General features: G+C 37.3%; 3 protein-coding genes across 3 annotated transcripts in view; 1 reads left to right on the top strand and 2 right to left on the bottom strand.

Annotated features, from left to right (window-relative positions):
- Positions 1-27,108, top strand: part of LOC136797998 (piezo-type mechanosensitive ion channel component 2-like) — a 66,869-nt gene that overhangs the window by 22,381 nt on the left and 17,380 nt on the right. The window contains exons 16-32 of the mRNA XM_067054587.1: positions 9,021-9,212; positions 9,640-9,732; positions 10,201-10,401; positions 11,369-11,570; positions 12,577-12,678; positions 13,098-13,249; positions 13,694-13,915; positions 14,316-14,578; positions 15,348-15,437; positions 15,743-15,813; positions 16,028-16,198; positions 16,482-16,658; positions 16,974-17,239; positions 17,629-18,159; positions 18,706-18,772; positions 19,024-19,103; positions 19,321-19,409. Of these exons, the coding sequence (XP_066910688.1) occupies positions 9,021-9,212; positions 9,640-9,732; positions 10,201-10,401; positions 11,369-11,570; positions 12,577-12,678; positions 13,098-13,249; positions 13,694-13,915; positions 14,316-14,578; positions 15,348-15,437; positions 15,743-15,813; positions 16,028-16,198; positions 16,482-16,658; positions 16,974-17,239; positions 17,629-18,159; positions 18,706-18,772; positions 19,024-19,103; positions 19,321-19,409 (2,969 nt within the window). The remainder of the gene's footprint in view (positions 1-9,020; positions 9,213-9,639; positions 9,733-10,200; positions 10,402-11,368; positions 11,571-12,576; positions 12,679-13,097; positions 13,250-13,693; positions 13,916-14,315; positions 14,579-15,347; positions 15,438-15,742; positions 15,814-16,027; positions 16,199-16,481; positions 16,659-16,973; positions 17,240-17,628; positions 18,160-18,705; positions 18,773-19,023; positions 19,104-19,320; positions 19,410-27,108) is intronic.
- On the bottom strand, positions 250-6,777 carry LOC136798002 (putative agmatine deiminase). The gene is made up of 6 exons (XM_067054590.1): positions 6,647-6,777; positions 5,316-5,600; positions 4,681-4,919; positions 1,868-2,060; positions 1,461-1,545; positions 250-978 (listed from the first exon to the last, which is right to left on the bottom strand). The coding sequence occupies exons 1-6, from the start codon at positions 6,689-6,691 to the stop codon at positions 545-547; spliced, it is 1,281 nt and encodes a 426-aa protein (XP_066910691.1). The 5' UTR covers positions 6,692-6,777; the 3' UTR covers positions 250-544.
- Positions 19,983-22,003, bottom strand: LOC136798018 (ERC protein 2-like). The gene is made up of 5 exons (XM_067054610.1): positions 21,794-22,003; positions 21,249-21,497; positions 20,829-20,924; positions 20,486-20,569; positions 19,983-20,102 (listed from the first exon to the last, which is right to left on the bottom strand). Exons 1-5 carry the CDS (start codon positions 22,001-22,003, stop codon positions 19,983-19,985), a joined length of 759 nt encoding a protein of 252 aa, XP_066910711.1.

Genomic DNA, 27,108 nt, shown 5'->3' with positions numbered 1-27,108 from the left:
GAATCTCTGTTTTGATCCCTCTTGAAGAATTTTGTTTGCTCAAAAAGTTTTTTATTTACTTGAAGATTCCTGATTATTGAATTAACCCATGTTACAGCAATCTATGCTCTACTAAAGAAGTAAGACTATAAGAGGCTTGTAAGGAAAACATGCAAATATCGTATATTGACTATTTTATCAAACATTTCTCAAAAAGCTATTCGAAAAAAATATTTTAACATGTACGCAAAAACATCGACAAGAAGGATTCAAAGCCTGAGTTTCTTTCAAAACAAAATACATTATAATAAGCATTTAGACGTACAAATGATATAGTCATAAAACTGAGCTTAGTTGCTATAGAAACCATAAAAACGATTTGCTATACAAGCTACAAGAAATCGAAATAACCTCAATAATTAATTAGGTGCTGCAGGTATAATTTATTAATCACTCTACTCTGCATGTTTTGATGTGCTTTACGGAATGGAAAGATTGAATGTCTGTCATCTTTGTGAATACTGTTTTTTTTTGGCAAAGTATTGTGTAGGATATAACCATGCAATCATTGTTTGAAAGATTTGGTCATTTTCGTCAACTCGTCCAAAATGTTGCCCAATCTGGTAACCAATCCCCTCTTTCGACTTTTCGTTGCATCTTTCTTCTCCTTGGTTACCATGGGAGCAATAAGTTTTTTCGATTGATCATTGGTGATTTCTTTCTTCTTTTTCGTGTGTCCAAAATGCTGCTCTTCCACAGCTTTCAGAACTTTGTCTTTCATCGCACCTTGTGTTTGCCAGCTCAGACATCTCAAGCTTCCACCCATGATGCACACTTCACCAACATTGATGGGAACCGCTCTTTTTCCACACGGGTTGTTCTCAAATTGTTGTAAAGCCTTCTCATCCAGAGCTGCGTGTTCACCACCGAATTGAGGGACGTAGATGAAGTGATTTGTGACCACGCAGTTAACGTAGACACCACACGATGATGCGTAACCTAGGTAACATCAAGCGTTAAGAAATAGATACCTCATCGGCCCTTTTCACGCCGGCTATTATTGGCTCTTTTTTCCTCGCTGGTTTAATAAGGGCGGATGTAAGAACCGAGCAAAAGATGGAAAAAAATTTAGCTTTGGCATGATAAGGACCGGTGTGAAAAGGGCCGATAAGGTAGTAACAGTACTATATCTAGATATCCCAGTAATGAAGGGGCTCTTTAGCCAGCATATTGATTGTTTCATAGGGTCTACGATTAACGTTAATAGACAGCTATGAACTGAATGAAACGTGGTTGAGAGAGGGGATTCAAACTTTTCACTGCTTGTTGCAAATGAAGGTTTTCAGTATGCGTTTAGTCGTGACGTGAAACGCTTTCTTATCTGTTTATTTGCAAAAACGTTATGTCATTATATCGCCTAAAATTATTGAGATTCAATATCGGAATAAAGATCCGTTCTGAGTTTTTACAGTATCTTTTACCTTCTTTATAAAAGCGATCATCCAAGAATCCCTCCACTTCCACGATTTGACAATGTGGACAACCTGTCAATAACTCCTCGCGTACCTATTGTGTGAACGAGATGTAAACGTTCGAATTATTAGTTCACTTAAAACTCTATTTATTCATGTTTGCACGATTTAGATACGCTTATTTTGACCATCGGCAAAAAATCTACAAAGAATCTAAGCAAATTTTTTAAATAAGTCTCGGGCCAAAATATACGAAAGCTTAAAACAGCCGACAAAACTGCCGTTTGAAAACTAGCCCCTAATTATAGTCTTCAATACGATAACACTCAAGGATGGCAATTCTCGGGTGCGATTCTGTTAGATTTGTTCGAGGCAGACATGTGCTAGTATAAGAAAAGAAAGAAAAGTTTAGGGACCTGCTCGTTGAAGTCTACATCATCCTGTTTATGTTGATAAATGACGTCATCGCAAACATAAGCAGCCATGCCATCTGAGTGCGCCAGTTTCGGTTCGTCCGGCGTCAGAATGGAGACGTGCTCAACATGGAGAAGGTCTTGTAATACTCGAACGCCCTCTTCCTCTAATAAATTATTGTCCGTTAGAAATTTCCTGAAAGTTTAGAAAGAGTTAAGGGAACAAAATTTAAGATGTTTGAGACCATAGTATAGTTCGGGAAGAATATCCATGAGACGTTGCTTTGAGTGGACCTCCTAATTTAAACTTAACTGATAATGCAATGTTTTTGATTAGCGGCACGCTAAAGCTCTATAGGAGCTGGCAGGTTTTCAATGGAAGAGATATAATAATCAGCCATTGATGTGCCGTATCCTCAGATGGCTTCTACTACCAATGCACGTAAGCATGGAAATTTTTCATGTTTACCCAACAAAAAATCCGTGACGGTCTGGTGAAATTCCGCAATCCAAACCTTCAAGATGTCGAACTTTTTTATGACTTTTAAGCTTTTTACACATGTGCCTTCGGTGGTCTCAAGTAAAATTCTACGTACAACTGAAAAAAAACTGTGTATCAAAGTGTATCAAAAGAAAATTCTACACCGAGTGCTAAGTGGTCGGCTGTGACCAAAATCTCTGATAACGGGTTCAAACTTGTTTTAGCCTGAGGTTCAAACTTGTCCAAAACATTGGAAAGCTTGTTTTAGCCTGAGGTTCAAACTTGCCCATAACATTGGAAAGTTTGCTTTAGCCTGAGGTTCAAACGTACCCAAAACATTGGAAAGCTTGTTTTAGACTGAGGTTCAAACTTGTCCAAAACATTGGAAAGCTTGTTTTAGCCTGAGGTTCAAACTTGTCCAAAACATTGGAGAGCTTGCTTTAGCCTGAGGTTCAAACTTACCCAAAACATTGGAGAGCTTGTTTTAGCCTGAGGTTCAAACTTGTCCAAAACATTGGAAAGCTTGTTTTAGCCTGACGTTCAACTTACCCAAAACATTGGAAAGCTTGTTTTAGCCTGAGGTTCAAACTTGTCCAAAACATTGGAAAACTTGTTTTAGACTGACGTTCAACTTACCCAAAACATTGGAAAGCTTGTTTTAGCCTGAGGTTCAAACTTGTCCATAACATTGGAAAGCTTGTTTTAGCCTGAGGTTCAAACTTGTCCAAAACATTGGAGAGCTTGCTTTAGCCTGAGGTTCAAACTTGTCCATAACATTGGAAAGCTTGTTTTAGCCTGAGGTTCAAACTTGGTCAAAACAATGGAAAGCTTGTTTTAGCCTGAGGTTCAAACTTGGTCAAAACATTGGAAAGATTGTTTTAGCCTGAGGTTCAAACTTGTCCAAAACATTGGAAAGCTTGTTTTAGCCTGAGGTTCAAACTTGTCCATAACATTGGAAAGTTTGTTTTAGCCTGAGGTTCAAACGTACCCAAAACATTGGAAAGATTGTTTTAGCCTGAGGTTCAAACTTGTCCAAAACATTGGAAAGCTTGTTTTAGCCTGACGTTCAAACTTGTCCATAACATTGGAAAACTTGTTTTAGCCTGAGGTTCAAACTTGTCCAAAACATTGGAGAGCTTGTTTTAGCCTGAGGTTCAAACTTGCCCATAACATTGGAAAGCTTGTTTTAGCCTGAGGTTCAAACTTACCCAAAACATTGGAGAGCTTGTTTTAGCCTGAGGTTCAAACTTGTCCATAACATTGGAAAACTTGTTTTAGCCTGAGGTTCAAACTTGTCCAAAACATTGGAGAGCTTGTTTTAGCCTGAGGTTCAAACTTGCCCATAACATTGGAAAGCTTGTTTTAGCCTGAGGTTCAAACTTGTCCAAAACATTGGAAAGCTTGTTTTAGCCTGAGGTTAGAACTTGTCCAAAACATTGGAAAGCTTGTTTTAGCCTGAGGTTCAAACTTGTCCAAAACATTGGAAAGCTTGTTTTAGCCGGAGGTTCAAACTTGTCCAAAACATTGGAAAGCTTGTTTTAGCCTGAGGTTCAAACGTACCCAAAACATTGGAAAGCTTGTTTTAGCCTGAGGTTCAAACTTGTCCAAAACATTGGAGAGCTTGCTTTAGCCTGAGGTTCAAACTTACCCAAAACATTGGAGAGCTTGTTTTAGCCTGAGGTTCAAACTTGTCCAAAACATTGGAAAGCTTGTTTTAGCCTGACGTTCAACTTACCCAAAACATTGGAAAGCTTGTTTTAGCCTGAGGTTCAAACTTGTCCAAAACATTGGAAAACTTGTTTTAGACTGACGTTCAACTTACCCAAAACATTGGAAAGCTTGTTTTAGCCTGAGGTTCAAACTTGTCCAAAACATTGGAAAGCTTGTTTTAGCCTGACGTTCAACTTACCCAAAACATTGGAAAGCTTGTTTTAGCCTGAGGTTCAAACTTGTCCAAAACATTGGAAAGCTTGTTTTAGCCTGAGGTTAGAACTTGTCCAAAACATTGGAAAGCTTGTTTTAGCCTGAGGTTCAAACTTGTCCAAAACATTGGAAAGCTTGTTTTAGCCGGAGGTTCAAACTTGTCCAAAACATTGGAAAGCTTGTTTTAGCCTGAGGTTCAAACGTACCCAAAACATTGGAAAGCTTGTTTTAGCCTGAGGTTCAAACTTGTCCATAACATTGGAAAACTTGTTTTAGCCTGAGGTTCAACTTACCCAAAACATTAGAAAGGATTAAGAATAATCCAAATCTCAAAGAAAGAAATCCCTTTTATGCCCTAAAAAATAGCTGAAGCTTTTCTGATAAAACACTTTTAACCAAATTCCTTCCTTACTTTGTGGTAATCACTGCATCTTTGTTGTTGTTGACCAAATTCCCTCCGTCCAACAAAAATTGTTCCGTCTTATACGCTTTCACGTCAATATCCCTTAAGAAGGCATCGTAAATCCTTTGCGTTTTGTTGGCCTCCGCAAGCGATGAACCTCCGACATAACTGAATTGAACGTCCGACCTAGGGATTGGAGGGGCGACGTCACGGACCCAGGGATCATCAATGTGATTCATCAACATAATCTATCAAAGGAAATACAGTCGAAACTATGGATACACGAGTCAAGAGACATGCACGAAGTTAAAAACCGTTTTACAACTGATCCAATATTGACGGAGCTGAATGCTAGTCCTTCAAAGTTTCCCTTTGATAGTTAAACGAAATCCTCGGTCGGCTTGATAGAGAAACTCAGATCGTAGTAGAAAGCTGCATATAAAGAAACTAAGGACCCCTAAAATCAACATACGTTCCCAGCTGGCACACAACGTTGTTTTAACGTTCATCTAACGTTATTTGGACGTTATGAATGTCACATGGACGTTGTTTTGACGTTGTGTGCCGTCTGGGTTTCATTAATAGTCAGGTATATTTTTAATAGTTTTTAAAGAGTGTATTTTACGAGTGTAAAAAATTCTTACATTTTCATTGACGCCAGCTTCAAGATAATCATGATAACTTCGGTCATCAGAAACGATCACCACTCGATCTTGAACGTCGTCACGCTCCTGTTGCGCTAGAACGGCATCAGAATATCGTTTATAGAAGCGTTGTACGTCCCAATATTTCTCCTTGTAATATTCATTATCTTTGATGGGTGGTGCCAGTACCAAAAGTTGCGACGGTCTGCGTGGCCCATGATGGCGCCCATGTTTGTGATTATGTGCCTTGATGTGCTTTCCATGGCTTGAAGCGGTTAATATAACCTATAAAGTGAGATATTTTAGGCCCCATACAATATAGTTGCGTGAAATGATACACACGTTTACACTCAGCCATAGTTTTGTACACGTGTTTTTTTTATAAGGAACCTTAACTTGACTGGCTCTGAGCCTGGAGTTCCTTATTTTTCCAGAGAATTTCAACTTCAAAGTTCCCTTATCAAGTTCCTCATTTACTTAGCTGCTAAGTTTAGATTTGCTTAGTATGTTACTTCAATATCAGTATAACTTCTGTAAATTTCCTCTTTTTGAGACATTGAATGTCTTTTCAGCGATAGTTTATCATCTTTTTGTTTAGGTTATTGTAAATGTGGGTAAGTTCAAGTTTAACTCTTAATGTTCCTTAACTTGATTTCTTATTCTGAACCTCAGCAGTTCCTTATCCTTAACAATTCCTTAATTTCTGGACCATTTTCAGCCTCAAGTTTCTTATAAACGCGTTCCTTATAAAAAAAACGTGTATTTGGTTTACTTTCTAGAAGGACCCACGGATTGTGTGATTTTGATGACCAAAAAGACACAGCGACAAAAATTATCATATTGAAGATTGTCTTTCCTTGATAATTTGTAGGATCAATATCCAATATTTTTGTATGTTTGCTTTAAGACGAAAGCATTGCTTCGAGTCCCACCAAGTGAAGTGACATGTGCCGCATGTTTATTTTAATAAGAGCCTTTTGATGAAATTTTAGCCTTAAAATGTTCTTAACTTGTTCTTAATAATTCGGCCATCGAAACCATTTCTAAAGGGCTACTTAGACTACACAATATATTTATGAACAATATTCGACAAAATGGTTTGCGGACCGTAATGTAAGAAGTTAAAAACAGGCATCCTATTATAAGAAGGGATTTTCTTTCTATAAACAATCCTCTTATATTGTTAGAATATTGAAAATAGGAGCTGACAATAATATTGCAAACGCCTTTTCGATATATTGCCGACACTAAGCAATACATCGTCAATATATTGCCCGACAATATATTGTGTAGCCCTTATAATTTTTTTCTAAAAAAAAACGTCTGCTTACCAACAACAATTGCAAAATGAGGAGAGTCTTCCCTCCAACAACCATTGCTAACCGATTTCTCCCAAACCTCTCCTCTCTTTTCTCTTGGTATCGATCAAGTGAGAAAACTTTCAACTTGGACACCTTTAATATTCAAAAGCCTTAATTAGAAGTAGACATTCAGAGACATCAGCCTTAAGCTTTAAAGTAATCTTGTCTTGGTAAGCTTTTATCACAATACATTTTGATAGGCTGATATCTCTCACGTGGTTTGTATCTGCAGTGCTGCCATCGATGTTCTTTAACCTTTATCAATCCCTTTAGACATACTAATGCAAAATCTCTCATCGAGGTATATGCAATAGAGACTAAAACTTCCTGTCGCTGCAATAGGCCACTCATTAGTAGACTAATTATCTATGGCAATCTATATAGAAGGTTGTTTATCGGATCTCGTCGTCATAAGATTAATTGTCTTATATGCCATTCTCATATAAGACAATATATGAACATTATGTACCATTCCCCATGATTGAATTCACAGGATATCAAAGACTACCAATACCCTCAAAACTCTTTAACAACCTTTAGAATGCTTCTTACCGACTTTATTTTTGATGCAATTTGCTTAAAAAGCCATTCATTTTTAGTGTTTTATCCCTGCGTGTTATTATGCACATTCCTATCCGCTGTACGGTGATGACGTAATCATGTGGCTAGATTTTCACGTGACTTGAGAAAGTTCACCAAGGAGGACCTGAGTCGTTAGTAATTGATTATATCCGATTTAGACTTAAATATAATGTTTTGAGAGGCAAGATAAAGTTAATTCTCCTGTCTAAATCTATTTTTAATAACTTTATCTTGCCCAAATAATTGTCTTTTGCTCCTTTTAAACACCTGTGTTTTTTTTAGAATGTACCTGATGGACTTGGGATGAAATATTCCAGAAAATCAAGATTTTCTGATTTTTATTATAGCAATTTTTTAAAAACGGTTTTATCATCTAAACTCTTCGGAAATCTATTGTTGATACCATAAATTTTCAATTTTAAATCTAAGGAGTAGAAAAGGATGAAGAATTCCACAATTTTCGATTTCGGGTGACATAAAAAGTGTAATATTTCATCCTATGCCACTCTTTCGGTGAATATATTGCTATTTTCTGAAAGGTACACTCTTTATGTAATAGACATTCATGTAATTTTCATCCTCAAAATAATATCGATTAGTTTTTAAAACATTCTTTTGGACGACCCGTTTTTTATCAATATTTTTGGAATATCTCCTCCTTTTCTACTCCTTTCATCATTTTGCTTACATTTTCTAATAATTTATATATGGTACACCATTTGAGAGTATAATTTCAAAACGGAATCTTTCATAGTTAAGGAGCAATTAACTGTGGAATTTTTCATCCATCCGCTCGTAAGAAAGCTCTCATCCTAGATTACTCCTAATTTTGTCCTTAAATTGTAGCTGTTCAACTCATCCAATTAAAGCCGGACTAAAAAAATCGGGATATTTCATCCTATCTCTTTTTCTCAAAATAAATTGAAATACTCATGTAAAAGTTTTCATTAAGAAAGGTTGGCTTAAACAGGAGATACCCAAAAAAGACAGTTTGGTACATTCTAAAAAAAACACCGACTTAAACACACTACAAAAACACGCAGAACAATTTGTATACACATAAATAAAACCTTCAGTTTGTGCACAATCTTTAAGGACCCTTCCAACTTTGGAATTAGCATCAGTTTTTGCCAGGTTATCTAACGATAATATTTCGAGATTCAAGCGAGGTTTTAATATTTTCTCTCTTCAAATTTATCAAAAAAGAAAGTCAATTTGACCAGATTTGAAAAGAAAAGTTTCTTTAAATGAATGACGTTTGTTCTCTCTATTATTAAGCCGAGTTTCAACCCATACACGTTTTTTTTTATAAGGAACCTTAACTTTGCTCTGAGCCTGGAGTTCCTTACTTTTACAGAGAATTTCAGTCTCAAAGTTCCTTATCGAGTTCCTTACTACATAGGAAATTTTGAACTTTTTGCCCCTTGAAAGATCAAAATTTGGTCAAATTAATCCCAATAAGGTACATTATTTTCAAATCCACTTATTCTCAGCCTGAGCAGTTCCTTAACAATTCCTTATTTTTTGAACCATTTTCAGCCTCGAGTTCCTTATAAACGTGTTCCTTATAAAAAAAAACGTGTATACGTTTAATGGTAGTGATTTTACATGGGAACTACTTAGGAACCACTAGCCAAAAATGACAGTTTTTCGAATTAGAAATGTGTAAGGGGCTTATCTCCACAACAGTTTTGTCACAAAGGACGGCAAAAAGGACGCTTTGGCAAAATATAACCATCAGTGAATTTTTCTTCTCGTACAGGTGTCCGCCGTCAACGCTTGTTTCATCGTGTGCGTTGCTATAGCGATGCTAAATGACATGGTTCAAAAGTTCATAAATTACGTCATGATTGTGTGGTCGTCCATCGTGGTGTTGGTGTTCATGATCTACCAATTACAATTTGTCAAAGAAGACATCCTACAATACAATTGCACTGAAGTTATTAACAATAAGGTAACCACGGACATTGTGTACTCTCCTTTGTTGAGGGGTGATGGGCAAGAGCGTTTGAACAGGGCAAGAGCGTTTGAACAGGGCAAGAGCGTTTGAACAGGGCAAGAACTTTTCCAAACAAATTTCGACTTTCTTGGGTGTGAGACAAATGGTGTGACTTGTCTTTTCCATAAAGAGGAGGAGCTGAGAGATTTTCGATTGATATGATTATTGAATATCTCGTCCGGGCCTAAAAACAAAAGAAGAGTTAATTTCCAAACTCTTTTAACTGGGGAATAGAGTGGAGTAACACATTTTTCAATTAAGTTTGGCATTCAAATATCTGGCTAAAACATATATAAATCAAAGGTTTATTTTACTGATCGTATAAGAAATTTGAATTCTTTGAAATCTCATCTTTTTTAATATCCATCATTTTAATTGACAGACCGTTCTTGTACCTGCTGGTGTGGATCACTTCGCAAGCAACGAGTTTTGGTTGGGTTTTCATAAGTCCTCCAACGTATCGCAAGATGTTAGGGTATGTATGCTGCTTCTTCTATGCCGAATTCGATACTTTATTATTATAGGTATAGGTTCTGAATCTTTCCTTCGATGTTCTTTGAGTCACTCTCTCCCCAAAAGAATGCTGATCGTAAGATATTGCAAAAATGTTACAAAAAGACAGCTTTTCAAAGTCTTTTGACTATGACATCTTATAAATATAGTGGAGTCTCCATAACTCGAACACGCACGGGGAACGCAAATTTTGTTCGAGTTAAGGAAATTTCGAGTTATTGAGTAAGGTTTATAAGGCATTGTTAACTGAAACGACGAGAAAACTTATCTTAAGTTTTAAGAGTTAAGGAAACTTTAGAGTTAAAGAGGTTAGGGTTATAGAGACTCTACTGCATCTTATTTTGGTTTTAGCCTTCCGATTATTCTAGCTTGGCAGATTACATCTTTTCTTCCAGATCGTTTCAGTGTGTTATTTATCTTCTTTCTTCAGGGCTACTTGTTTATCGTGCTTGTCATCGTCTTTCAAAAAGTTATCAAACATCACCAAGAACTTCACCGTTACCATAGCAACACTACTAAACTTCCAACTGGCATCCTCTTTGACGACGTCACACGCAAAGAGGCGGACGAAAGCATTTTCGGTGGATTCAAGTATCTCTGTAATCATTTCTTCGCCAACTTTGGTGTCGAGGTGAGTGAAATTCTGTTGAAATATTAGCGAATCTTTAACATGGCTATTTGATAGATAAATTATTTTGTTCATCGGCATTTTTGTTGTAATGGTAGATAGTCTTACAATGTATACTCTAAGGTTCCGAGTAGTAGGGGGTTTGGAATTTTTTCAAAATGTAATAAAAGGAGGTGCGAAATTCTCCAAAAACCCCAACAATAAGGTATAAGCGAAAACCAAGGTATTTAGAGCAATTCAGCTTGTGATAGCTGAAAAAAAATCCAAAAAGAAATAAAGGAAAATTAGGCGATCTTAGAGTAATGCTAATTTCAGGATGAGAAAAGCGTTACTCAATTATTTATGGAAACTTTAGAGTTCTCTTTGCTTTGATCTAAGTGAGATGAATTTTATATAAAGTCTAACATGGCGATGTTCCACTCCTGTTTGTCTATCGCTACTTAGTTCGGGTTTTGTCGAAAGTTATTGGGGTTTGGGGGGCCGCTGCCAGCTAATTTGAAATAGACTTTAGATCAAACTTGTATCATATGTAGCTGATTGTAAGCATGAAACTTTAAGTTCTACATTTAAAAAAGTTTCACCATTATTGCCCCTTTACGTAGAGCACTGTCTTTGGTGAAACAAACCCACCTTTATCGCTACTATAAAGTCTAATATAAAGTTTTCATTAATACTATCTTAAAAAATTAAAGTGAAAAAGTTTGAAAATTGACAACTCGTGGCGAAGACGTTAAGCATCATGGCTTGAACTAATTTTTGGCGTGGTAATTAATTCACCAATATAAAATATACCAAAATAGTTTTTCTTTTATTCTGTCAAATTACAAAGAAAACTTTACACAATCAAATATACCAAAAAAAATAACTTAAAGGATAATGTAGGCGTGGGTAAGAGGCAAGTCAAATTGTCAAAACCCCATCAAAAAATGGACTGAAAAATAAAATGATTGTACTATTTCCCTTTTTTCAGTCGAACCTAGTCGTCATGGTGATTGCGGTTTGTACACGAGGTGACGTCATCTCTGTGCTCCATTCTATTTGGATTGGCGTCTTCCTATTCGCTAAGAGGCGTCACGTGGTCAAAATCTGGCGCATTTATGTTTGGTATTTAGCGATTTTGATACCAGCACAGTATATCTCGATCTTGGGTTGGCCGCCTGCACTTTGCAAAGGTAAATTGTTGTGTTCTTATCTTCTTTTTAACATAGTTGAATGAGCAGAAATACGGTTATTCGAACCTGCATTTATTCGAAGTGAGATGGTGTGATGGTGATCCCCTTGGATCTGTTTACCTAACCCAGGCCAAACACTCTCGCGGTTATTCGAGCTTCAAGTTCAACTTAAGGGCAATGTCCGAAAGGTGACAAAGCCCGATTTTCAGAAGAAAAAAGTTTTCCAGATGAAAATGCCGGAAATATGCCGGAAAAACCGTTTTTGGCATTTTCTCGAGATTTTATCGTAAGTTTTTTTCTGATTCTTTCCACAAAGATGCGTGTTAGCAATACCAAAAACATGGCGGATTCCGATTTATGAGAAGTAATTTGTTTCCGGCCGAAAATGACGGAAATATGCCAGAAATCGCCGTTTTTACAGATTTTCATTTGACTTCTTCCTAATATTTCTTTGTCTTTTAATACAAAAACATTATTTATAAGAATGCCCACGATTAAGCATGGTTCAATTCCGGAGAACTTTCTAAAAATCGCCAGAACAGCCGAAGACCACTAGGAAACCGTTCGGTCGTCCGTTCTTTGTTCACGATCTTTTCCATTTTCGATTTAAACTACAGTCGACTTTCCGTAACTCGAACAAGAGAAACGATTTGAAAGAGTTTCATTCTTACATTGTTTATAATTCCTGAAATTATTCTTACACTGCTTCTTCTATCACTGTACAGGTGAATCTCCAAAACTTAAACCTCTATTACTCGAATGTTTCCTTAATTCGAACAAGTTTTCTTGTTCCTTCACTAAACAAATGAACAATGCCTTAATTTTTTTTGAGTTATAAAAACTTTCCACTGTAAAACGAATATGCTTCCGATTTTGGTCGGTAAACAAACACCCTACTGAATAATAGTACCACATCAGGGAAATTTTTACAAAACTTTTCTTAGTCCCCCATGCGTGTTCGACTAACAGCATCACATCAAAAGACTTTTTTTTTTACTCTGCTTAGACTACCCTTGGACGAATGCGTTTGGAAGTAAAACGTCAGGTTTGACACAATGGCTTTTCTTAACCAATCAGCAGATGCCACAAAACCAACAATTTCTTCTCGGTGAGTCACGCGACACTTTAATTATTGTAGTTGTTCGGTGTTCATTTTTCATACGTAATGTATAGAATACACCTTTTCATAAATTACGTTACGAACATCACTTACCTCGTTTTGAAGTTATTGCCATGGTGATTGACTCCCAGCGGATTTTATTTAAACTACTTTCTATTCATAAAAAAACCATTTAATGCCTCAAGGGACATAATCACCATGGTAATTGTTTGAATAGGAGGCAAGCGATATTCGTGACGTAATTTATGAAAAGGTCTATACACATGGAGAAACAGTTTAGTACCCTCTGATAAGATTCCAACATTGTATACACGAGTTCAAGCCTTGAATGCTGAAACTTTTGACATATGCTAGAATTGAACCTAGCCTAGTTTGATCTCTCTTTTCTCACTTTCTCCTTTCTTCAGCGGATTTTTTCCAATACCTGGCCGCGTGCTGTCAAATGAACGCTATCAAGAACTCTCACAAGAATACCAATCCTAACATCAATGACGTCACACGTGAAGAATATTCACCCCCGGATTTCATGAATAACAAAACGTGGCTCGATTTTATCAAGGTACTGTGCAAAAAGCTCGAAGACAATTTTGTTCTTTTATTGTTTTAGTGGGCAAGACCTCTTTCGTGTCTCACTATTTCTTTATTGCCTTTGATTGAATCCTAACTGTAATGGGAATCTGAAACGAGATTTTCGGATTAAACTGTGCATTGTCTTAAGAGTTGAGTTGTTAAACAAATCAGCCATAAGACTCAATCGTATCGATGCATTACAGATACTTTTCAAGAGTTCTTCTCGTTCCCAACCCTCTTTTCCTGCGTATGTAACTGTCATATTTTTTTAGTGAGATATTTTTTTACATGTTGATTTCTTGTTGTACATTTGATAATAAATTTTAAAATCTTTAGTTTTGTTTGATGGATTGAAAGATAACTTTTCTTGTTAATTATTTTTTTAGTGAAAACAAAAAATAACTTTTCATCAAACACGTTTCTTTCCCCTTAGATCTTATTTTTGGAGCAATTCTTATGGTTGACGTTGACCATTGTTTACGTCACAGCTCAAAGTACGACCAGCCTCTTCAACTCTGGTTTCATTGTGGGTTGCTTCTTCTTCTTATGGCATGGACAAGGTCTTTATTTACGCCCCCGTTACACTATGAAGACGTGGTGGAAATATTTCCTGGCTTACATCTATGTTGTCATCATCTCCAAACTCTGGCTTCAGGTTGGTTTTTTTCGGAGTGATCGTCTGCTAGTTAGCTTTTGATGAGTTTCCAGATTTGCAATTAACCAATGGGATTGCAGATTGTAAAGTTGTTGATTACATATCAGAGTACAGCGCACGATATAGTCATACCACAGTCCGGTAATGCTTATCGAATGTGATCCCAATTCCTTTTTATACAATCCTTAAAAGGCCAAATGTGGCTTCTACAGATCTCCGGACGCCCCCGGGAGAGTATTGCAAAGCTCTCGCCTAAAGCCAGTACCCCCCAACTTCCAAATAAAAGGGTTTAGCTTGTTCTATCAGAGATTATGGAGGGTGTCCGCCGTGCCGCCCTTTAGGCTGCCTATCGAAAGAGAAAAATGTGAAGTTTCAAATGACCGTCTCTTTTTCATTAAAGTTGGTATCGTGTGTTTATATCAATGCAATCTTCGACGAAACGAACTGTTTCATCATTCAACTACTCAACCTATATTGCATCCATCCAGAGGCTTACGACATCCCATCAAACATCAACTCTGAATGTGTCACCGAGAATGACCCAGGTCTGGTCATGGACACCGTATGTTTCATTGTTGCACTGACTCAATACATGATCTTCAAATCCAAATATTTCCGATTCGTGATACGAGAACATCGACGACAATCGGAGATGGCTAGCAGGTTCGTCGCTTTTTAACTATTCCAACTACAATCATTGACAAAACCTATGACACAAAGCACAAAAATGAGCATTCAACTCCCCCCTTAAACAATGTTGTCGAGGCGAGCTAAGGACCGGCCAAGCAATATTTCTTTCCCACCAACATTGTTCCGGAGGGGAGAGGGATGTTATTGCAATGTATCTAACTTTGACCACCGGAAATGTGTCATAATATATTGGCAACGGTTGTATATGCTGAGCGGAGGGGCAAAAAATGTGTCTATCAGAACAATTTAAGGAACAAAATGTTGCTCTTGATTTTAAGCAATTAAAGGGTCTAAAATTTAGTAAAAAGTCTAACAATCTTCAAATATTTATTGACAAACAAGGAAAGGGAAAATTTTTGTCAAAATAAGAACAGCCAAGTTTCAATGAAAACTTATTGGTCCTTATAAAAAAGAGTTTGTTTTTTCTTGCTCTAATGAGACGACTGTTAGATCTCTCAGTACTGAACTTGGTATCTGCCGTCAATCACCAGGGACGCCAGCCATCATCATTCCAAGACTTGTTCAAGATTCCATATCTCTCTCGCCTATACAACTCGTATATTTTTATAATAAATCAAAGCAAAATGTAAAAATATTTACAGTTGCCTCTCTATAATTCGATCTTTGAGGGAGTAACAATTTTCTTCGAATTAGAGAAAGGGATCGGATTATAGAGAGCTACTTTCTAGCTGAGGGGACCAATGTTTTGGAATGAGCGAGAGTGTATGTTTTTACTTTGTAGAGGTGCACAGCTGGTGGAAGAACGCTTACAAATACGATTGACGCGATCCATTGAAGATGATAAAATGAAAATGCAACTCATTCGTGACAAGTGAGTTGCGAATTGTTGAAAACCGTTTTGTTACTCTCTAAAACTCTCTAAATAGAACTTTGATGAACAGATTTAAAGAAATATTCAAATTACGGAGAACTATTTTGTATGTGGCTTGACGAGTAGATCATCGTATTATCCTCCAAATAATACGGAAAGATGCCAATAATGGTTGTTCGGGCTAAAATCCTTTTCCCCTGCGTATACTTTTGACCATTCCAAAAGTTAGTTATTTTAGCTCCAACTTTCCCTTGAGCTAAATCTTCTTCATATTCATCTTCATATGTTTTTCCTCTCATTTGAAGGGTGGCGAGGCTGAAGGAGAAACTGGCTGAATTACATCCAAACCATCAAGAACCTATATCTCATTATGAAGGTTCGTTATATTCATAAAGTTCATGTTTACATCAATCTTCATGATCAGGGATATAAACTTTCCCCCAGAAACTAATTTCTTTTCCAAGCAAAAACTCTTAAATAATGTGAACATAAGGTGTTGGCATGGATCTGTTTTTCGTCTATTCGACCAATATTTTTAAACATCAAACTTTACTCCTCATCTTTCAATTTATCTATCTCTTCTATTGCAGCAATATATTCGGGTGATTATTATCTTTTTGATACATCCGGTTCGGAATCGGACAGCGAGGATCGGGAAACTTCTTCGCCCGATTTGACGATGACGACACCTCCACAACAAACATCGGAACAGGTCAAAGATCAACCCGATGGTGTGATCGGGGAAATTAACGTCGAAATCGGTAAGTGGGTTTCTTTTTATGACGCGTATTAATTTATTTCAATTCCCACATGTTACCAGTTTATAAAAGAACATTTTAGAAAGAGAGGGGTAAGGTTTCCAAATACTTAACTGCAAGATGGCCCCAGTCATGAACGAGTTTCTTTAGTTTGCCCATCTGGCTCCCCTTCTGTCTCTCTGTTAGTCCATTTGCAAAACATTGAGAAAGACCTCTAGATAGACTTTTTGATTCATGAAAAGAGACATTTCTCAAACATTGATATTTCTCTTTTGTTTATTTCCAGTGGAAATTCCAGTTACAGAAGACAAGGACGGGAGTTCTCTTTCCAAACCTTCCACCTCATCAACCACTACTGCACCAGAAGAAGAAGCCACCAAACTTCGTAAGAGGAGGCGTAAACACAAAATTACCAGCGATCAAACCATGGACATTGTTCTCGATCATGACCGACCACCAGATGGTATGCTGAATCAGCAAAATTTAAACACTTGAGTTCCCTAAAAATCTCTGAAACTGCTTTAGAAAATTTAGAGTTTTCCCTAAAATTCTTCTAGAATTCTATCAATATTTGCCAAATCTTCTGCTAAAGCTCCTTCGAAATTTTAGATGCTCAGGGCTGGGCGGTCTGTACCTAAATTCAAGAATGGTAAGGCCAGAAAGTAAACATTGAGTCATATTGAACTCTTTCTTGTTCTTCCTACCGTAAAAGTTGATTGTTATTCAATATGACCTTTGATCCAAAACACTTTAATAGTGTAAATTGTGTTTTTTCTAGAAGCCACTGCAGATCAAACAGAAGAGCCAGAAAGTGTATGGAAAAGCAAATTAAAAGAGTATGCGACGATATGTGGTGATGGTATGGTCACATTCACCAACGCTTTCATCAAAGCATTGAACGAAACGTCCACCGATTATCGTCAGATCGCTTCCCAACTCCACCACGAACGAAAAGAACGCGCCAAAATCATTCTTGAACGCCCACCGCCGCCTAAAGTGAAAAGCTTACCGGATTTGAGTAGAGCTAGCTCTGGAATCACCAAGGTTTTTTTTATTTATTTGATCTAAGCTTTTTATTATAGGCTAATCAAAAAAAGTTTTTAATTCTGTGAAACCTAATCCTACATAACCACTAGGATTCATTCGTATTCCCTCTCCACCAATAGGATTCATTCGTATTCCCTCCCCACCAATAGGATTCATTCATACTTTCTCTCCACCAATAGGATTCGTTCGTATTTTTCTTCCACCAATAGGAATAATTCGAGTTCGCTCTCCACCAATAGGATTCATTCGTTTTCCTCTCCACCAATAGAATTCATTCGTATTCCTCTCCACCACTAGGATTCATTCGTATTCCTCTCCACCAATAGGATTCATTTGTGTTTTCTCTCCAACAATAGTATTCATTCATATTTTCTCTCCACCAATAGGATTCATCGAGCTCTTTAAAAGAAGAAGAACCTTCCGACACGTGGTCACTTATTCCGACAGAAGAAGAAGAGGACGAACAACAGTCGTGGAAAAAGAACGACTCCATCTTGGTCCAACTTCTACTTTCATTATACTACGCTCTACTGGCTAACACTGACCTCCTCTGTTACTCCTTCATGATCATAAATCACATTTATTACGCCTCCATCCTCTCCATGCCACTCCCTTTCTTCGTCTTCTTATGGGGCATGTTGTCTATCCCGAGGCCGACAAAACGATTTTGGATTACCGTCATAACTTACGTCGAACTCGTCATTGTCGTCAAATATATCTTCCAGTTCAAGCTACCGACAGATGAGTATAACAGCGACAATGATTTGAATTTCAACGAATGTTCTTACTACAAAACGGATTATAAAGACAGTCCACTTTGTCCACCGAGGATTATTGGAGTAGAACGTAATCAATGGTCGACCTCGTGTGATCTGCTCCTCCTGCTTTGTCTTTTCTTCCATCGATTCGCTATGAAGGTAATTGAAGAAATCTGCAGTCTATTTCCTCTTTCCTTTACTACTTCGCTATGAAGGTAATTGAAGAAATCTGCAGTCTATTTCCTCTTTCCTTTACTACTTCGCTATGAAGGTAATTGAAGAAATCTGCAGTCTATTTCCTCTTTCCTTTACTACTTCGCTATGAAGGTAATTGAAGAAATCTGCAGTCTATTTCCTTTTCCTTTACTACTTCGCTATGAAGGTAATTGAAGAAATCTGCAGTCTATTTCCTCTTTCCTTTACTACTTCGCTATGAAGGTAATTGAAGAAATCTGCAGTCTATTTCCTCTTTCCTTTACTACTTCGCTATGAAGGTAATTGAAGAAATCTGCAGTCTATTTCTTCTTTCGTTTACTACAAAGGTAATTTGACCGTGTCTATTTCAGCCAGGTAAAATGTTAGTTTACATTGACTGTCGATTATTGTCAAAATGAGGAGAGATAAAAAATTGTCAAAACAAACTACTTTTCATGGCCATGCAGATTGAATGAGATTGTAAATATCTCTTCATATCTCTTTTCATAGAAACACGGTCTGTGGAAAGAGAAAGCTTATAATGATGAAGAGGATTTGAGCCCTGTTAAAACACCAGGTAGGTGTATGTATGTTATTGGTAGTGTCTGGTTTCTACTGAAGATTAAATACTTCACAGTTCAGTGGTACAAGCTGCAGGAATTCCAAAAGAGACCGATCACTTCATGGCTTTCGGTTAGTCCTCACAAGGCTATTTAAAGATGTGCAAAAAGTCTACTAAAGACGCTACTTATGTCCCCTAGAAGAACCTACACAGCAGCCCTCATCAAAGAACAATCTTAATTATTCGCTTCCTGTAATTCTTTTCAGACGTTTTTCAAGAGGAACGACCACCGATCATTGACTTTGATGACAGAGATGCAGTGTCTTCAAATTCTCAACAGAATGTCGTAAGTATATTGCTAACCAAGTTAGAAAACTCCTAATGTTTCAGCTGTCTGTTCGAAGGGAAGAAAGTCTTTGCACTTACCAAGACTGACATCACATCATTTCAGAAGTCAGAACTTAGACGTGTCAATAATCTCTGGTAGTTCTTGATTACAACTAAAAACTCAACTCTTAAGATATTAGCATACGCTGTTACGCTCGACCACTTTCTAACTTTAGGAGGCTGGAGTAAATCGATTAGAATCATCCATCAATAAAGGTGAAATTGACGATGAAGAACTGCCCAGTCGAAGTCATCAAAAGAAAGGGTAAGAGCTCCCCTCCTTCTTTCATCTTTTTATTCTGCACATAATTTCTTCCTTCTCTCCCAGTGGAGCGGCAACTACTTATGAATTTTTACCATAGTGAATTAATCGCAAAAGTGGCGCCTATAAAGCCCAACCAAATCAAAATTGACTTGTTGACGTAAGAAAGACTCGATTACGAAATATAATCTTTTTTATTAGAAAAATTTTATAAGAAAGTAATGGCTCCAAAATGCCGATAAGTAAGAACAATTTGAGGATCAAAGTGTAAAGAATAAGAACAGCTGAGACTCAACAAAAAGTTATTGGTACTTAACGAAAGAGTGTACTGTCCCCTCTTCTTTGGATGTTATTCTCTCTTTTAATACTTTCGGTGATACTAATGATCAAGAGCTTAAGAATGAAACGAGTATGTTATTTTTTTTGTTTTTATACTATATTTCATAAAAATAATCATTAAATTAAAAACATGAAATCCAGGCAATATTTTTACTAATTTCATTTGAAAAGACTAATTACTAATAAATACTAATTTTATATGCATCATGTTGAAAAGGAAATTTGAAAATAAATTGTTTATTGAGGCGAAGGAGAAGATCCGCATCTGCGCCACAACACGAATCGGTGGTACCATTTTGTTTTTCGTCTTTGTGATCGCTCTTCCTCCAAATATTCGACGTCAGCTTTGAGAGAGTTCTAGAAAATAAAATTGAAAACAATCTCCTCTTCCCCATAATCTTCATTACCTTTTTTTTGATTAATTTTTGAAGCATTTGGATGTTCTTAACTTTTTGAGTTTCAAGCCTAAAAATGGTCTTAAACATGTTCTTATTTTCACCAATTTTTTTAAGCAAAAAGTGAGTGAACAGTTATTGTAAAATAAACACCTAAGGGTCGCCTTAAGAGCTCCTCAGTAACGATAAAAATTTTCTCCTGGATACGGAAATCTCGGACAAATCTGGGGATCAAAACTCAAAACCGTCGCTCCAATAACAAGAAGTTCTTATCAGAGCACAATCACTTCTAGTTCTAATTACCCATCATGCATTGGAGAACTTTAAAGTGTAATTATAACTTACGTTTTGAGATGTAAGCAATTTGACTTTTTGTCTTAAAGCAGTTATTTCGTCCCATTGGCTGCATACTTCTTTCTCTAATGACACCTGGAATAAAAATAACGATAGAGATGTCAAGCTTCTACAAAGCGCCCTGTGGAACTATAGACAAACAACTATCTGTATCTTTAACTCGTTATCCATACTCATTATACATACCTAATACTCTATGTAGGTGATGGATTTTAAAATCAATTCAAATTAGTTTATTCAATGTCTAGTATGATGGTAATGTCTGGGGGTTGGAAATATAGGGTACGCGTTAGAATGAGCTATTGAATTTTAAGTAAATTTAGTAGAAACCTACCAAAGAAACATCTTTTTCTTGAACTTCTTGTCTGTAATTTTCGATTTGTTTGTTGGCATCGTTTAAAAACTCTTCTTTTGTTTTCAAAGCGTTCACCTGTACAAAAAGAAGGTCATTCTATTTAGATTCTCATAATATGGAAAGGCCTATGCCGGCAACGCTGAATAAACAATAGAGTTTCCTCAAAATTGTGAAAAATTGTTTTTCTTTTGTTTAAAAATGCTGTGTAAGGAAATGATAGTAGATACGTTATAATGATGTCCTTTAATCGCCTGAATGACTTTCAGTGGCAAATTCTAAATTAAAGTCTCTTAAAATCCTCATGGATCAAGAAATATGAAAGATAGGATGGTGGCAAAGATTATCAATCGAAATGAAGTCTATCGGGAAAGATCAGTCCGTCGTATATACATTTCTCACCTGTTGTCGAAGAACTGCATCTTTCTCGTTCGTTGTTCGCGTCCAGTCTCCAACCAAGTCATTCTTATCATTAATGAAAACCTTCATCTTTGTTTCGTGCTCTTCTAAGAAAGAATCTAAGCCTTTCAAAACTCTTACTTTTTCCATTTTTTCTAATTCTACTTGCTTGACAGCTTCTTGCAACTCTTTCTTCGTGCTGCGCTTCAACATGACCTGTGCTTTCACTTCTTTCTTGTAAAATGACAACTGCTGGAAAGAAAATAAAAAGACAATTTAGAGCTCTTAGACAGATAGTTTCGTAAGTCTGAAAACTGCGAAAAGAGTCTTTTTAAGGGAGCGATGACTAAGGCATCCGAGGTGTCAGCGCAAACCCCAACTCTTTCCATTGTTCCGTTCAGTTCACAGACAGCCGAGTCGGCCAGCAATGGACACTGTGAAAACTATCAAAAGGCGGTTTAAAACCCTAGATTACTAAGCTATTCACGTAAAATATCGATACAACTCGTAATGAATGACATCAAAATAAAGATTGTAACTCAACAAACCTCCTTCGCTTGCGCATATTTCAGCTCCGTTTGTTTGAATTTTCGTTCATACTCCTCACTGGTTAAATCGCCCCCACTCTTCACCAGTGCTTTTGAAGAACTTTGAACAACTTCCACTTTTAAATGTGCTTCCGATGCACATTGCACATCTTGGATAATTTTGCTGAGTTTTGTTTGATTAACCTCCATAACTGCTTCATCGATGTCCATTTTGAAATGAATTTCCAGATAAAACCGTACAGAAAACTGACTCTTCACTAAATTCTCGAAAAGAGACGTCGAAATAAACCGTTTTCAATTTGACAATTTTATAATGAAGATATTGGATTCAAAAATTCAAGTCTTAGATTTTTATTTTTATTTTTTTTATTTGACGTCAATTATTTTTATAATTGTACTTTTTGACGTCAGAATTTTCTGTGTGCAATCTCGTCCCCGTGTAGTACAGGCTTTGTTTATGTTACTGATGGACACCATGGCATATTGTGACGAAGGGAAGTTAGGCGATTGGGGTCACCCTTTAGTTATTGAGGGGACCTCTCAGATCACTTATCTGTTCCTTCGATCAGGGTATCCCTTATTGGGGATAAGTCTATGGACACGTAGTAAAGGTACGCTAATAGATTTCAATCAACATCAATTCTGTTTCTCCAATTAAGCAATAAATATCAAATAAGCGTAACATAAATAACATCAAATAACTTAGTAACTCTGGCATGTAATTAACGATAGTTCTCTTTCAAGTCCTTCTCCTTCAAGTTCTCCTTTTCAAGTCCCTGAAGTCCTTCTCCTTTAAGTTCTCCTTTTCAAGTCCCTGATTTCTTTCCTTTTCTCACTCATAATCTCTCGCCCTATTCAGAGGTCTGAGCTCGAGGGCCTGAGCCCCACTCTATTGATGTCTATTCATTTTTCAGTTCATTAACATCGTGTTGGCTCAGTCCCAACCTCCTTTGCATTATTCATTATAGTTTACTATTCATCATCATCAACCTCACATCTCCGACGTTCGACAAGTGACGTCCTCGTCACTTTTTAAAAAAAATTTGTCAATTTGTTGATAGTTAATGATCTACCAACGTAAGATATTTTTTCAGTCTCTTTATTATTTCTTTCAATGCGCATTGTAAAAATTCATAAGTTTTTCATAGTTCGGTAATTCATAATAATTCATTCATAATACTGCAGTTTAAACAATTCATAATACTATAATTCATATCTACCATATGCATGTTTCAATCGGAAATCACGCCCTTAAGCCGGCCGAACGTGATTTCTTCGAAAATTGTCTCTGGATCCAGGTTATAATTTCAGCTGTTTGCTATAAACAGCATTTCATTCTTCATTATGCTGAATGTGTATTTCAATTATCCATTCTTTAATTTTGAATTCAAAAGTTATTTTTGATACGTAGTGCACTACCGTTAAATTCACCTTTTCAATTGTCGGATTGTGATGATTTTGATAAGACGCCATTCTTGTGCGTCCGTGAGTGTTGTCTATTCAACGTTAGTTGAGTCTTCATTCGTTCACTTGGGATGATAAGTTCGTTTTGTTTGAGTGAGCCTCATTTGCTTACTGAGTTTTTAATCGTTCGTTTGGACTTGATTTTATAATTTATCAATCACGTTTTCAAAATGTTCTTATTTTTCGTTGCGCTGTCGTTTCCTACCATCAAGAGGAAACGAACTCCCCGGCAGTTATTCTTCACCGAAGAGATAACACCGATCGTGGGTCGCGGCCGTCATCATTTTGGCCAGTGCTTCCTTGGGATGGGTTGCCACCTCGGAAATCCTATAATAAGGAAGACAACATCGAACGTAAGTGGAAAAATTCTATATCAATTTACAATCAAATATTAAATATTAAAACGTCCTAAAGTTCTCTGATACCAGATCATTGAACCAAATAAATAAAATACTACAAAAAAAAATTTTAATCGACAAATTCTAATCAAATTTTATATACAAATCTTCATTTTATGATTCACTAATAACATTCTTGTTACAGTTCCTGATGGTTTCTTTTCATTACTTTTCAGGGAATAAACTGAAGAACAACCCCGTAAGTCCGTCCGAGCGTTGGGCTCAGATTAAAGCTGAGCAAGAAGAGCCCGATTGGGATGACGAATTGAATTGTTTGGAATTGTCGGATTCAGCCGAAGTGATTGAGTAGCTCGGTAAGTTTTCCTTTGTTTGCACCACTTCCGGCCATTGCTCATGTACGGGAGCTCCTCGTTGTAGTGGTGGAGGCGGTTTCTCATATCTTCACACCGTAAACGCTCCGAATTTTTCTTTCCTCAATCCCATTCGTCGAAGATAATCAGCTCTGTATTCTTCTGTTGTCAAACGTATTAAGATATCTAGTCGGCGGTCTTCTTCCCTGATACTGCTTGCTTCTTTGGGTGATCTTCTTCTAAGTCTTGTCAAGATTATCTCACTGTGCATCCTTCCAAAATACGAAAGAATAAGTTGGGGTTTTGTGTTTATTATATCCCTTTGCAGTTCGATACAGGGTGCTATCTTCAGCTGTATAAATTGAAAGGGAATTCTTGTGATTGTGTAGTTCAACCATCTTTCCTTCTTTCTTGATTGATCGCTCATCATGAGGTCGACTAGTATTTTCTTTAACAGCATGGCCTGTTGCTTCTGTGACATAATTTTATCCATTTTGATTTCTAGATTTACTCGTCCTGTCGCCAGAAGTAATTGAAAGCTGAGCGTGGACAATCGCAGCACCATCTTGTCAACCATCAGAATGTTGAACCGTGAAATATAATGATTTTTTATTTCTTTTATATATCTCACAAAAATTTCGTTTGTTATTTCCTTTCCTCCACCGCTTCCTTTGTTTCGTCACAATACATATAGTACAAACTTTTGCGGTACTTCGGTTACCATGATTGCAACTCTTTTAAAATTAATGAGTCTTTACCATAGTGATATAAGTGCGGTTTAGTTTGTAGTTTGAAACACAATTTTGAACATCAAAACATTAAGGTTATTTACATCTATTTACATTTTCTTCGTTGCTTCTTTTATTCAATGGAGTATCCGCAAACGGCATTTTGCATTGAGCCTCTGGAACTCTTCCGTTGCGTTAACCCTTTGTCCGCTACCTACAATTATTCCCAATACCATTCTCGTGTCTGTCTTCTTCAGGAAAGGGTATAGTATTTTGGGCAGCGGGAATTCAAGCACAACCACGTGCTTGGTCCATTTTGATAATACTTTTCCGGTTTTGATCATGAGGGTAGTTGGGACTTCTACAAAGTTTCGTGTGAGATTTCCGTCAATTTCCTTTCCTTCGTGTACATTTTGTTTCATAAAGGTCAACCCGTAAACGGTACCCAAGGCCGTAACCGCTATCGCAGCTAAAATTCCCAGGCCAATCCAGCATTTTGATACTCCTTCTCGATTGCTACTTTTCTGGAAAATTGTTTTCTTGTTGCCGCTTGTAATGGTCTTCTCCTGAAAATTGATGATGGCTTTCTCAGCACTTAAGATGTCTGTCCCAATTATCGCTTCTTCTTCGATACCGGGGACTACCAGGAAGTTTTGATTCTTTAGTGATTTCGGATCTACAATGCTCGTTGGAATGATTACACTTCCTGTGGTTTCTATTTCTTCTCCAGTTATGGAATTCAACGTTGTGTCGGTAACGTGTGTTAGAAATGGTGCTATTTCTGCAGCGTCCCAGATATCTTTGTTTAGTAGTGAGTGTGTTGATCCAGTGTCGATTAGTGCCATGTATGGTTTTGTCTCACCTTCTATTGACAGGTAAACTCTGGTTGTGATTCCATGTTTCTTTTCTTCATCTCCTTTTGATTGGCTTGACACCGCAAGTACGTGTCCTCGCCTTGCTCTGTTTTTATGAGAGTGTCCACGTTTCTTGTTATGATGCACGTACGTGAATACATCTCTCTGTGACGGTTCTTCTTCGTTTGCACTTCCGTCTTCCTGTCTGTTGACAGTCTCCGTCATCAATCGTCTCGCGTGGTGATGTCTGTGATGGGAGCGTCTCTCGCGATGTCTTCTTTGATTGTCCTCATGATGGAGTCGTTTTGGTTCGCCTGCTTTGCTTTCTTCGGGTGTAAATTTCTGTTTGACATTTCTTTTAAAGATCTTTATTAACGAATCTCTGTTTAAGTACGCAAATCCTGCAATGAGGAATAGAATAATAATCCACTTGATTGTACCACTGACTCCTCCAAATACATTGAACAGGTTTCCGATCCCTTTTCCGGCAGATTCAACAGCGTCGCCAGTTGATGTGATGATGTTGCTAGCCGCTGAACCTAGGGAAGTGACTATCTTCTCATCTAGGTTACCTACTCCTGTTAACACTCCTTGTATGCCACTTCCTAGTGCTCCAATGATTTGACTAGTCCCACTTGCAGCACCTTCAAGGATTCCTCCTAAACCGACTCCAATGCCAGTTAATAAGTCTCCATTCCCATGTTGCATTTGAAGTTGCTTCACCTCTTCCATTGCGTCATGTATCTCTGAGAATATATTCAGCATAGAGTAGGGTGCCAAATGTTGTGGTGGTTTTCGTATCATCCTCGGATCCCATCCTCTTATCTTAGGTAGTTTCACGAAGTTCCTTCCTTTGAATTGTTTCTTTGGGATCACCTTGGTTATGTTTCCTTCCTTGTCAATTACGTCGTATGATCCTTCCTCGTTTCGGAGATAAGTGACTGGTGGTCTTTCAGAGCAATTGATCTTGTGGGACTTTTCAACTACGTGGCGGTCAATTAGTCGCAAGAATTTTATCTTTTCGTGATAAGGTGCTTTCACTGGAATGTCATGATAGCACGAATTTCCTATTCTGCGGCTTGTTATTAACCGGTAATTCGAGATCTTCAAACATCTGTGAACTTGCATTGCCTCACCAATGAGGTGTACCATCACCCCTCGTTCCTGGTGAATCCATCGCGCGGCTGTTGTTGGAAATACTTCAATCATCCATTGTTGAATTCTCGTGACTTCTTGCTGTATGAAGCACGTCCTTTCCCATTCCGCTATGATATCTTGTTTCTGGTTGATCAAGGTTCGCATGATGTGGGCTTGTAGTATGGGACCAAGTACATCTGATGACATTCGTTTCGCGTAGTCCGTGACAATATTTTTCAGTGCTTCGAACATGTTTTCTTTCATGATAGGGTCTTTTAGTAGCAGACCGTTATCCAATAGCAACGTCGAGTCGGTTTCACCGTACGTGTTCTGTATTGATCCTCCAATCCTGAGGGATGGTATAACGATGTTGTCCTCCATCTGGTTGATCTCGTGTTTCCCGAGAGAATGCCAATCCTGGGC

The sequence above is a fragment of the Clytia hemisphaerica genome, unplaced genomic scaffold (genome assembly GCF_902728285.1).
Source record: "Clytia hemisphaerica strain Z4C2 unplaced genomic scaffold, Clytia hemisphaerica genome assembly, whole genome shotgun sequence".
Classification (NCBI taxonomy): domain Eukaryota; kingdom Metazoa; phylum Cnidaria; class Hydrozoa; order Leptothecata; family Clytiidae; genus Clytia; species Clytia hemisphaerica.
This window is presented reverse-complemented; position numbering and strand designations above follow the sequence as displayed.